The sequence below is a fragment of the Diadema antillarum genome, unplaced genomic scaffold (assembly GCF_040938485.1).
Source record: "Diadema antillarum isolate AM-2024a unplaced genomic scaffold, OU_Dant_1.0 seq00000203_RagTag, whole genome shotgun sequence".
NCBI classification, from domain to species: Eukaryota; Metazoa; Echinodermata; class Echinoidea; order Diadematoida; family Diadematidae; genus Diadema; species Diadema antillarum.
This window is the reverse complement of record NW_027271262.1, coordinates 1597262-1610682: the sequence shown is the minus strand read 5'-3', so window position 1 is coordinate 1610682 and position 13421 is coordinate 1597262. Positions and strand designations below refer to the sequence as shown.

Sequence of the window (13421 nt, the reverse complement as noted above, 5' to 3'; positions counted from 1 at the left end):
AGGAGGCTAAGAGTTCATGATGTCATGTGTAGACAACAATATGAAGAAAATATAAAGAAAATTCGACATGCTTTTACTTTTTCAGCATAATGAAAAAGCAGCTCCTTGACTTGACTAACTGCTTTCAGAAAGCAGGGGAATAATTACTGGCCTTAACATTATGTCAATATCAAGTTGATGGAATATGTAATTTTCATGAAAAATGAGTTTTTGTGGAATTCCCTTTATATTTTCTTTATATTGTTGTCCACATATATGTCATGAACTCTAGTAGTCTCTTCATCCAGCAGTTCCAACACCAAAACTTAAAAAATTTATACCTTTTGCATGAATTGTCCAATTTTCCTCAACCTTTTACTGATTTGTTCTACTAATGTTGCTGCTTTCACTCAATCCACATTGCTCTGGGTTTTAGTTTCCTTTAAATGGATCACACTTCGCACACCTCACATGAGACGTACAGACACAGGTAAGAAATGCACAAAAGGCAACATGCCACTGTAAAAACATTTCAGGGAAAGACAACGGCAAGTGATAAAGATTATGACTTCCTGATCATAAATCATGGAAAGTCCGGTGTTCAAATGATGAGTACATTTCTAGCACAGATCAGCCATCTTCCAAATACCTTGTCACGCAAATGTGAACCAAATCGATATACTATTACATATCAAGAGTGAATGCATACCTTCAATTCAAAGGTTGTTCCTCACCATTAGAAAGCTTGCCCAAGCCTTGCCTAACATAGCGATGACTGTTTCATGAAGAGAAGATTCTAAGCATTTGCAATGCAGTAAAGTCTGTAGAGGTGGATGGAATAGCTTGTCGAGGTCCTCGGGGGAAAATATCCATAGATTTGAATACATCAGCAAAATATGTCTTTCCAGAACTACTGCTGAAATATCATCACAATCAGACCACAAGACACAGGTGTTTGTGAGTAATGAAATTCATTTGTGTAGAGGCAGAAGTGAGGACACTGTGGAATAACTTTGTATGGCAGATTTCACCTATGGAGGGGCCCCCAAAGAGACTTTTGGGACATGTTTTGAGGTGAATAACCATGCCATAGCTTGCGTCAGCAGGGAAGTTTGTAGAAACTTTGTGCCAATGCAGAAAAGGCAGATGTCCCACCCCTTACACCTGGGCTTGTAAACACAGGATATGCAGATAGAAAGCAACCAACAACAACAACAACAACAACATAACAAAACCACAAACTTAACCATCTTCTTTTTTCCCCTGTTTACTTGGACTCATTTAAAAGCCAGCGAGGGCGACAGACTGACAATACCCACAGGGAGACGGATGATGTCATCAGAAAATGGTAGGTAGCGCTGGTTATTAATGCTTGAGACATATTTCTGATTTTACAGTTTCTGCACAAGAAAACACACCATTTCAACAAAGGTCAGAATGCAGTGATCGCACCCAAGGACTTCATCTAATGAGGAAACATTCAACAAGGGTAATGTGGTGAAACATTTGATTGTGTTCTGAGTGTTCACAATTTTATTAGTCACGACTTCGTGGCTTGGGATTCAATTTCCTATTAAGGAATGTGAGTGGGAGACTGTACTTAAAAAACACCAGCTTGTGGTTAAATGTATCCATTCATAATTTCATACAGGACTTCCCTTTCATCATCATTGTTATTACTTATTATCTAGGAATGTAATGGTTGTAAAGATCGTGTTTCAAGAATCAAAGCACAATAAACTGTGCGTGGTTTGCTTTGCGCAGAAATGATAATGCAGTATGCACATATAACAGCATCTAAAGAGCTAAAATGCATATGGCAGCAACGCCTCATTAAGGCAGTCGCCATTCATGCGCACATCCATCCACTCCGCATAGTGTTCCACTCAACTGATTTTGATGACTTTTAAGGCACACTATAAACTTTCGTACGTTAAATTTTTGTTAGATGAGGAGTTAAACACCCACATACTGTGAGATCAACAACGCCAGCAAAAATGGCGGTATCTACAGGATGTGATGAGAAATGTGAAGTTACACTGCTACATGCTATGATATTGCTGAGACTACTGTAAACATTTTAAATTTCGCAGCATGGAAACTTTCCTGTCAATATGCACTACTATAGTGAGAATGACAACATGCAATTTTCCCTTTTACTAGTAACTGATGTAATATTTAGCAACACAATACGGTTGAGATTTTCTGCATATACACAATCCAAGCATAGAATTATTATCATGCTGCAATTAGGATCAATACAAAAAAAAAGTAGAAGTAGAAACTTAAGAAGAAAACAGCAACACCTCTATCTAAAAGATAAATATTCTCATCAATATGACACATCGCATATTGGGATAGATTCACCAACTGCTGGAAGAGGCACGAAAGAAGTTATGGCTAAAAAAAGTTTTTAGTCTATCCCCCCCCCCCCTCCCCCAAAATAAGAATCAGCTCTCTTTTCCAACAAAGACCCTGAAACAAGGGGTAAGAATGAGAGGGCCATGCAAAGGAATGGCAACCAAACTTGACATGGGTTCAGTGACCGGGAGGTCGTTCACCCCCAAAATTTTGTGTGGGCATGCCTGGCAGTCTACAAACACAGACCCCTTTCATTCTGTGGGACAAGGATGAAATGTGTCAGCTGATAATCCCTGTCAAGGACAAATATCTTGTCAAAACTGTTTACATCAAATATCTCTTGTAAAAAAAAAAAATAGATAAATAAAGAAAAAGAAAAGGGCAACCTGTATCAGCTGCTTGGACTGAGTAACAAGTCTGGTAAGCCTACATGAAGGAATTCCCAACAAACTTTTGACAATAATAAACATGTCATTTTGCCCCTTGGATCCCCTCTGCTAAACCCTGTCCCCCTCAAATGAATAATAATTATAAAAAAAAAGACAGATGAGTTTAGTTACCTATCATCATAGCATCATTAATGTTTTGGTAGTGATACTCCTATGGGGGGGGGGGGGGGGGGGGGGGGGGGTTACAAAGTAATCTGTTACATACCATTTTCACACCATGACAATTATCTGTTCAGGCACACTGTGCCATATGCTTGAATGAATGAATGAATGAATGAATGAATGAATGAATGAATGAATGAATGAATGAATGAATGAATGAATGAATGAATGAATGAATGAATGAATGAATGAATGAATGAATGAATGAATGAATGAATGAATGAATGAATGAATGAATGAATGAATGAATGAATGAATGAATGAATGAATGAATGAATGAATGAATGAATGAATGAATGAATGAATGAATGAATGAATGAATGAATGAATGAATGAATGAATGAATGAATGAATGAATGAATGAATGAATGAATGAATGAATGAATGAATGAATGAATGAATGAATGAATGAATGAATGAATGAATGAATGAATGAATGAATGAATGAATGAATGAATGAATGAATGAATGAATGTTTCTGTATACAAAAACTTTCTGAAGATTCAAACGCTGTTTCTCTTGGATTCTACCACGTCTCCTTCAAAACGATGGTAAACAAAATTTTGTACTAGTTAGACAATGATGCATTCGGAGTTAAATATTTCAAAAGGCATAAGAAGAAGACTACATGTCCTGTAGAGCATAATTCCATTCACAGCCAGCACCCACTATACCCCGTTCATGCCGTCTACCATGACTGCCCCGGTGAGAGTGAATTGATTATAATTTAGCAGGAAATTGAGTCTGTAATTGCCTGTCTATCCATTCACATTGTGTGATTTCTGAACAGATTCCACCAAAATTCAATAGAATTTTCCCCCCTTTTTCAGAGTTAGTATTCCCCAGGCACAGCTAACTTGTCTATGGATGGTGGCTGACAAATGAAAAGAGGGGTCAAACTTTTGACATTAGAATATAGACGGTGTCAAACTTCAAACAATGCTCAAAAACAGCTTAGCCAGGAGAGACATACAGGGTTATTATCATCCCCTGAGAGACAGTAACCCTTCCTTTAAATAATGAGGCAGATCTCCATGCATCCACTTTCTATCTCATTGTTTCTTATCATCTCCCAACTCAATGAAATGATATTTCTCGAAAAAGATTGTTGGTCTGCTTTTGCTGCTGTTGTTGTTGTTGATATTTATGTTTTATTCATTATTGTTGTTGTGTGCACACTAGCATTATGCTACGTTCTGGTTTATCATGATTGTGTTATTTTCGAATGTGGACCAACAGAAATGAATGAAATAAATGAAATTTTGGGAAATACAAATCTGTAGAAGGCTTGTTAATCAACTAAATTTAGAATGACCACTAGTGCATTTAATATCTTAGTGTTCACATAGATGATTAATCACATTTATTCCATCAAAAAAAGGGGAAAAATAAAGAAAAGAATTAGGCAAATGCCACAGGATATATTTGTGGAGACAAACAAAACAAAAAGACAAACAAACAAACAAACAAACAAACAAACAAACAAAATGTGAGAAAATTGAGACATGGGAAATGAAATGCCTACTTCAACATAAAGAATAATCCTGAATGTTCAGTATGATGTTGTTTGCAGCAACTCCCCCCCCCCCCCCAATTTGTAAGCCAATACTGAAAAGGATGTTAGGGTCAATGAAGTTTGACAAATGATGAGAGGGATCACATTCAATGTTGCGGTCCAAGCACAGTTTTTGGTCCAAAATTCAATATTAAAAGAAAGTGTGTGGACACAATTTGAAATTACCATCACTGTGAAATGTGTAATAAGATTAAATCAATATGTATCAAAACATGCAGGGATGGGGAATACATTATATTGTTTGCTGTTAAAGCAAGACATCATTTCACATAATTAATCTTTTGAGTTGACATCTTCCTGTTTTTTCCACTCATGAAAGAATGGCGAATATGCCAACACATTGCATAGGGTGCCCAGAATATATCCAGTGATCCATATATGAAGGAGGGGGGTGAAAATCAAAGCCTTTCATGCGGATTGTCTGCTTGATCAGAGTGCAGAAACCCTGATTTCTCCTCACCGTGACCTCTTGGTCAGTGACCTCTCAGGCCGAACATATCATTAGCCCCACTGTGGGTAGCTGTAGCCTAGGAAATCAGACCCTTTTTCCAGGATGTCTGGCTTACGATGACTCACACAACATTCAACTATCGACCTGCTAATAACCGTGACAAGGATTGCGGAAATATCAAACTACTCTGTAACATGCACCGACCTCCATTTCTTCCTGTATAATGTAGCTTTCCTGTTTTCCTATGCTTTCAAACTCAGGCGATCTTGACGCATGAGCAGAGTGGGCTACAGTATGTGAACCAGCAATGACTGCTACTATCAGTATGAGCAGTATTTTATGGCATGCAAAACTAATATGGCACTTGAGAACTTTAATAACACAGGCTTGGAGAAAGATGCTTACTAGCCAAAATATGCAGTGTACTGTTTGGGGAAAAAGTCGATTACTTCACCCCACTTCAAGATCAAAGTACATGTCATCAGTCTCACCGCAGTTTAGGGTCACAGAGAATTTGTAACCACAGAATGACAGATTTGTGAAGGCAATAAATCATTAATGAATTTAACAAAAAGTCTTCATTGAAAAATATCCATTTGCCCTACGCTCTACACAATGGTGAAATATTTCACAATGTCCCATAATCCCTCGTGTCTTTGGTCCTAGAGGTGCAATGTGCACACAAATGCAGATTCATTGACTTTTTACATTAGAGTATTTTTCTTCATTGGAAAGTGATATGTTCTATCCTCTCTATTTCTCTTACTGTCAATGCTATACCGACAGCTAACCAAATATTTCACCTGACTGTCAGGGTGTTCAAGACACAAAGAAATTTATACTAAAATGGCATAACAATATCAAAACGGTATAGCTATGCGATGAATCTATAGGCCTACGTCTGAACGCTGACTAATAAAACAACATATAACGAAACAATGTATAATGGCATGACGGTCAGAGCATCGTTTTCGAACTAGAACTCGATAAAGAACCAGCATTCCATCATGTCCATGTGTGTCTGAACGTATGACAAACATAGAAAGGTATATTATTCTTTAGGCCTATACGTTGTTTCTTTATAGAGTTTTGGTATAAACTGGTTTGCATCTGAACGGAGATAGTAGCCTTTCATAGAGCACCAAGTGTATCAAGGTAGTGGACGGTAGAGTGCTTGGTATGTTACTGCAATAAAATCCACCATGAATTCAGGTCTGTTGAATGGTGGGATGATTGGGACCAGCTAGCACACTGTCTCCCACTACCTCTGGTTTGGTCATTCTACCGGTCCCGCATGTGAAATCTCTTACCATCATCATTCAAGGATACATTCTAGAATTGCCTCTCTTGCAAAGAAGTCGGCAATATTCATTGTCATCCTATCACTGATGAATGCAAAATGATGCTACAGTATGCCTATCACAATTTCACTAATACTTATGACAGCATTATCTTACACTCATCTCTACCCTCAGAATTTGATACAACATAGAAGTCAATTTAACAAAAATCAGGTAGTACCTACATAGACCCCTGCCTGAGCATACTCGGGACTCGTCCTGTGCATGGCAGGTGCCAAAGGAAGTAAGAATGTCCATTTTCAGATGTTATAGTCTTTTTTTTTTGTAATGAAACATAATCTTCAGCGAATCATATTCATATATATTCTTCTGACAAAATTTAGTCTTTTTAGGAGGATAGGTGACTTACATTTATGAGGCAATAGCTAAATTTTATGCAATAAACTACATCATGGTCAAGAAGAACCCTTGAAAGATGTTGAATGCATTAAAATAAACATTCTGAACTGACTTTTTGTATCAAAAATATTTCACAGGGTTGTGATACCGGAAGCCAATACAAGCCTGGTAATTCAAGACTAACACACAGACACAATTACAACTCCAGTACTGAGCAAAACACGCATCAGCAGAGCACACATGTTGGTGTGCACGCGGAACAAAAACAACGCTGCAGGTTAGAAGATGAGCGAGGTATCCTCAACATGTATCATTTTCCACCACAAGATGGCAGCAGATAGAATCATCTCAATATAAAATCAACTCTGTAAAAGCTGTGCAGGATGATGTCACCCATGTCTGTTATACATTCTTCACATACCTGTTTTCAACAGAGAGAAAGATTTACACTGCATTGAAAAGAAAAATAATCTAAAGAAAAAAAAAAAGAAGTCCAATTGATATAAAATGACATGAATGAAATAACAATGAAAGGTTGGGATTAATGATATTGATCTATCATAGACTAGATCTTGGTGTTCTATATTTCCCTTTACCTGATTTTTCTCCTAGGACCTTCAGCTAACAATCAAGCTTCTATGTAGGCCCCATCATATTTCTTTTACTTTGAACACAGTCCAATACTACTGTAGACAAGCTTTGTGTTTATTGAGACAATTGTACATTCATGTGAAGGTCATGTAATTTCTACTTTGTAATTTTGTTACTGTATAGTTGTTGTTTTTTTTTTGAGGGGTATGACATTTTCATGAGAAATCTAAAAATACGATTGAAATTGAAATAGTTCATCATTGGAAAGTCAATTTCTACTGCTGCTTGAGAAAACAGAAATTGGTTGGTTCTCTTTATTGAACATACAAGTACACACTCATTGTTCTATTTTCAATTAGGAATCCATAGAGGGATTTCCTTTCCCCCCAAGAAAAACTAATAAAGAAGCAAGAAAAGATATGGATGAAAATAAAGGAATTGGAAACACCCAAATTATATACTACTGAAGGACCTACCTACTGGTTATGTCATTGTCTGGATGTGATAGGGGATATGATATGTTTGTGATGCTCAAAACATTCAGCCTTTGTGTTGTAGTGAACGGTTTGGTCACTTTTGCATTTAGTAACAGCTGATACGCAAAGGACACTCTAATCTGCCCATTTCCTGTCATGATATATAATGATTTGGTCGGTCGTTTGTTGCTGTTGTTGTGTGTTTTTTTCCAGGGGCCAGCTTAGGTGCCAAAGAAAGTCATACTTTGTGTGTTAAAAACTTGGAATCTAGTGCTCACAGTAGAAAAGTTTTGTTGAAGTCCTCACATCAAAATTCTTTAACCTGTTGAGGATGGACTGATTTTGCTACAACACGCACTTCCCATAGACACCTGCCCGAGAATACTCGGGACTCGTCCTCAACGGGTTAATAAAGAATTAAAGGATTTTGCACTCATGGCACGAATGTATGTCATGGCAAGGAGTACATGGACTCCTTCATTATCCAAACGTTTGTCATATCTCGACTCAAAAGGCTTTATCTCTTCTTCTTTACTGTTGTTGAGGTTATGCTGTTGAGGTTATGATACACCCCACAGTCTCATTTAGCCTAAGGCAAGCGTAACTGAGTGTTACACAGGTAACATGAACAGGAAAATATTTGCTTTAATTGTGAATACAGATGCTTGGCAGCTTGTCTGATAGGATAGGACCAATGGGCAAATGTGAACATGAATAAATAAATGAACACATATATAGATATATCTTGCCAACCCTGTTTTTGTGGTTCTCTTCTCCTTGGACATTAATTATAGAAATAACCACTTCATGTGATTCGCTCTTGTACAAATACATGATGACTGCATTCAATACCACAAGGTGTTTACCACAAAACTTTCCTTAAAAAAATTCAACGAATGAATACATATAATTCATCGCAACTAGTCTTTGTGTTAAACTTAGCGTTCATGTTCAGCAAATGTAGGACTGAACAAGGAAACACCGACTGACCCCCCCCAAAAAAAAAATATATATATCCTATTAAAAAAAAAGAACGAAAAATGAACAAGAGTGTGGCTGATCTTTACATACAAACTTTGTTCACAGGAATGCTTAAATTACCATTCTAGAGATATCTGCCTGTCAGTTATAGTACTGTACTGGTCTGTGGAATTTATGGTAATGATTGTGTTGAAACAATGAAAGAAATACAAGTTTGAAAAGCACAGAACTATTTCTCTTTCCTACTGCTCTAACAAAACATGTAAAAACTAGATATATCGCTACGGCGACTGATATGCCTCCGCCATAATGCATGGTTCTCCTAATAGGTCTATAGTACAATGTCTTGACAATGTGTGATGACAGTTTCACACAATTGGCAAAATATCAAAATGACAGGTTTGACACAAATGTGCTGAATGTTCACTTTCCTAGAACTAGGTTCAATTGGATGAATGATTAAAATGTCAGAGTACAGGTATTTGGGGAACTGATGATTTTTACTTGACTTTTGACCCTTTTATAACTTTATGCATTGAGTAATTTTCAAGGTATTGAGAAAAAGTATAATTTCAGTATCAAATGGGAAAATAGCATTATCTTGACCTTTGACCTCACAGTTCCAAAGAGAATCACTGTTAGGTTGAACATGCATAAATATGTAAGTTTCATGATGATACCTTGAGTTACATTTGAAAAAGGAAAAAGTGCAATTCAGCACTTTCACTTTGACCTTTGACCTTTTGACCTTTGACTTTTGGCAAGAAACTTCCCACAGAATATATATTGGGTAATACATGTATACATCAAGTTAAAAAAAAAACCTTCAGGCATTGCATAAATATAAGGAAAGTAGTGATATTTTGAGGAGTTGACCTTGACCTTTGACCCCCTGACCTTTGAACCATGACCCCCAACTTCCCTAGATAATCACTGCCCATTGGAACAAGCATATATACTAAGTTCCATGAAGATACCTTGAACCATTTGCGAGATATGGAGAAAAACATGAATTTTCAACCTTTTTTTCACAAAATAACTTGTGACCTTTGACCTTTGACCCCATGACCCTAAAATCCAAACAAAGTATTATCCCCCCAGGATATACCCTCATACCAAGTTTGATGTAAAACCACCACACGGTTCTTGAGATATCGACAAAAACAAAACGGGACGGACGTACAGACGGACGACCCGAAAACATAATGCCTCCGGCCACTTCGTTGGCGGAGGCATAAAAAAAAAAACCAGTGTGTAATTGTGTGCCCTGCTACCTGCAATTGAAATACAAACTAACAGTCTTTGTTTATATCAACTATTCAGCAAGAAACATACCAACAACCAAAGTGACACATACTTTGGTAAGACTTCGTGCTGATGGCTATGTACATAATGTAGTATAAGGCCAATTAGTGGCAAAGCACTATCTTTTAAGTTTTTTTTCTCCTCTTACTGACCACAAAGGCCTTCTCAGTTTACCAGGGTCCTGTTTCATAAAACTTTTTATCAGTAACAACTGCCACATTTCTATGACAAACTTGCTCTCAGCCAATCAGATGCAAGGATTTCAGTAGTTTATAACAACTATTGTAATTTGTTATTGATAACAAGTTTTATGAAACAGGGCCCTGGTCCCTCCAGTTTGGGTGTCGGAAGGAAGACAGGGTCATTTCTTGACATCAACTGAAATAGCCCCCTCTATGGGTGAGACTTGAACACATGGCATAGCAAGTGGCGTGAAATCCACTTCCTTCCTGTGGTATGTGTTTGTATTTTTTTTCCTCCTTGTCCTTCTTCTCTTCATTGGTAGGTATACGATATCTTGTATAATTTTCTTGAATCCCCTAATGGGGGGGGGGGGGGTACCTCTAGGCTTACATATTAAATCCCCTGTCACAGAATTCAGGCTATATTGGTACCTATACAATGAACAAATGATAATAAAGATAAACAATTCACACAACATATACATTTCTGCTGCATTATTCCATCGCAACGAACTTCATGGTTTAGGAACTTTTAGCCAATCATTCCTCTTACTGCAAGTACAATGTATTTATCAAGCAGTCTTCACTGAGAAAAGCTCACATTGTGTATTTCTCTTTTTATCTGAAATCAATACTTGTGAAAGTATGAGACTTATGCCCCTAAAATGCCTTCTCCAAACAGGAAAGGTTCTTCAAAAGGTGAAATATATATTGGACAGCAAAATATATGATATAGCTTCCTTTATCTTCTTAATCTGGCTGACATAGACAGCACCTGGATGACACACATACACACACACAAAACTCACATGTACATAAATATATAGACACATACAAACACTTAAAAAAGCACAACAACCCCTCCCCCCCCAAAAAAAACAAAACAAAAACAAAAACAAAAACAAAAAAAAGATAGAGAAAGCGAGGGAGAAACCTCCCTGTATCGAAAACTGTTTGTGTGGCAGGCTGGAAGTCTTCATAAATACAATAAGATTTGTAGTGAGGAACTTTAGACTGAAGAATGATTCACTATGCCACTCACTGCAGAGCTGAAATAAGTTAGCTGTCAGATACCAGACAAAATGTTGCAAAACAATTGTGATTCAGGTGCAAGTTTCTTCACTTTGTCTCCCTCTACCCGATCCTTCACCCCTCTGAATAATAATATCTTTCTTTCACAATTGTTATTGTCGATATGACAATCTCTGAAAAGATTTGTGAGGTCCTTGGCAGCTGGACCATCATTTTGTCAAATATTACAATATTGACCCTGAAAGTTATCACAGCCATTTTCACTGGCAACCAAATTTATAGAAATATCAGCATTCTCTCAAATGTGTTAACAGAGAATGGATGAATATCATAAATATATGTACAGTATGCGTTGTTTGGAAGTTTGCATGTTGATGTAAACGAGGAAGAGAGGTTTGCGGTATAGTGGTTACAACACCATATGGTGTTACTGCAAAGCTCTCTTCCTTTATTATGTATAATATATTGTGCATATTGCATACATATACATGTTTATGAATGTTTATGTATATCTATATTCGGCTTGTATTTTAGTTTGTACTATGTACTTTATGTAATGAATGAGATACCACTCACCTGACATGTCTTGACCCATGTGTTCTGAAAGATAAAATGGAAAATGAAAATAGATACATATTAATCACCATGACAACAGACATGTATATCTATGGCAAAAAATATTGTGAGTCTGCATCACTTAACAGTAAGCAGAAGGAAACAAGTGCATTATGACTCCTAATTCATCAACGTTAGCACTTCGAATGTGAGGAGTGATGGGCAAGCCCTCATTGTTTCTAAAGGATGGATGGTGTATACAGTATACATGGTAACAACAAGTGATAAGTGCATTAATTTTCATTATAAAATGGGTTCAAGAATGTAGCCAATTGGAAGCGCTGAAATGCGTCACGTGTGCTTGTATTAATTTCTCACTAACATCCACGGCCGACGTCACAATGTTTGCACTAGCAGTGCGCACTCAATCAGTTGTTACAAGTGCGTCGCGCGGTACTATACGCACTGTCAATCCTGTAAACAACTTCTAGTTCGGGCTGCCGGGCGGCCTTTCTTGTGTGCATAACATGAGTGGCGTACGTATACTCTTATACGTACAGTACTTATATGTGCGGGATTTCCGAGTGCGACGTGCGTAAATGTTTGGGACGAACATCTTCGGACATCTTGATCCACAAAGGTACGTGAAAAATGCTGTTAGTTTTCGACCCATTTTATAAAACAAATGATGCACAGGATTATTTCGTGGCGTTAGTGGAGATGCAGCTCACTCTTGGGTATTTACAATGTAGTGCAACATGCACTCGGCTTCGCCTCGTGCATGTTTCACAATTGTAAATACCCTCGAGTACGCTACATTTCCACTAACGCACTCTATCCTATGCATCATTTGTATATATTAATGTTGATAACTCAATGAATTGAATCCAGCCAAATATATCAGACATCTGTGTATTCTCTTGCAAATAATTGCTCCTGGCATTGACTCAGTCATCCCCATTTGCTAACCAGTTCTATGTGAATGGTACTTTAAGGTTATGGTCATGGAAGGGTTAATCCAACACTGCACATACATCATATGAGAGAGAGAAAAAAAAAATGGATCTAATCCCTTAGCATGGGGAAAGAAGAATGGCCTGATTGAAGCAATTTTCATTCCACTGCCCACCCAGGTACAGTTGAAAACTAGAACTCAAATCAAGATTCCTCGGCTGTATGTGTACATACATAGAGGACAGTTATAAAGCTATTATTTACACAACTATGGGGGATTCCCGAATATTGAGTCAGGCTAGCCTTCCCATGGCATCGAATCTCAATGCTGCTGGGTCTTTAAAGGGATGGTATAGTTCTTGGATGAGATGAGGATCCAGCTTTTAGCTTTTTGCGAGATACTGTAAAACGAGGAATTTTCGCGTGCATTTTAATTTCGCGAATTTCGCGAGTGCCAAGATTCGCAAAATTAAAATGCACGCAAAAGTTCTTGTCTACACTATATGCATTGAATGCCAGTGGCAGTTTGCGAAAATTTCATGCCGCAAAAAAGGCCGTCGGCTCCAATTCGCGAAAAGTTCATGCCGCGAATATATCATGTTTTACAGTACTTAGAAATCACTTTATTAAATGTTAAAGAGCATACAATTCTAAGAGGAATATAAAG

General features: G+C 37.4%; 1 protein-coding gene across 3 annotated transcripts in view; it reads right to left on the bottom strand.

Annotated features, from left to right (window-relative positions):
• LOC139728841 (oxysterols receptor LXR-alpha-like) overlaps nt 1-13421 on the bottom strand; it is a 233914-nt gene that overhangs the window by 48637 nt on the left and 171856 nt on the right. For all 3 annotated transcript variants that reach the window (XM_071639779.1, XM_071639778.1, XM_071639781.1), the window contains exon 2: nt 11822-11845. In XM_071639779.1, the coding sequence (XP_071495880.1) occupies nt 11822-11845 (24 nt within the window). The remainder of the gene's footprint in view (nt 1-11821; nt 11846-13421) is intronic.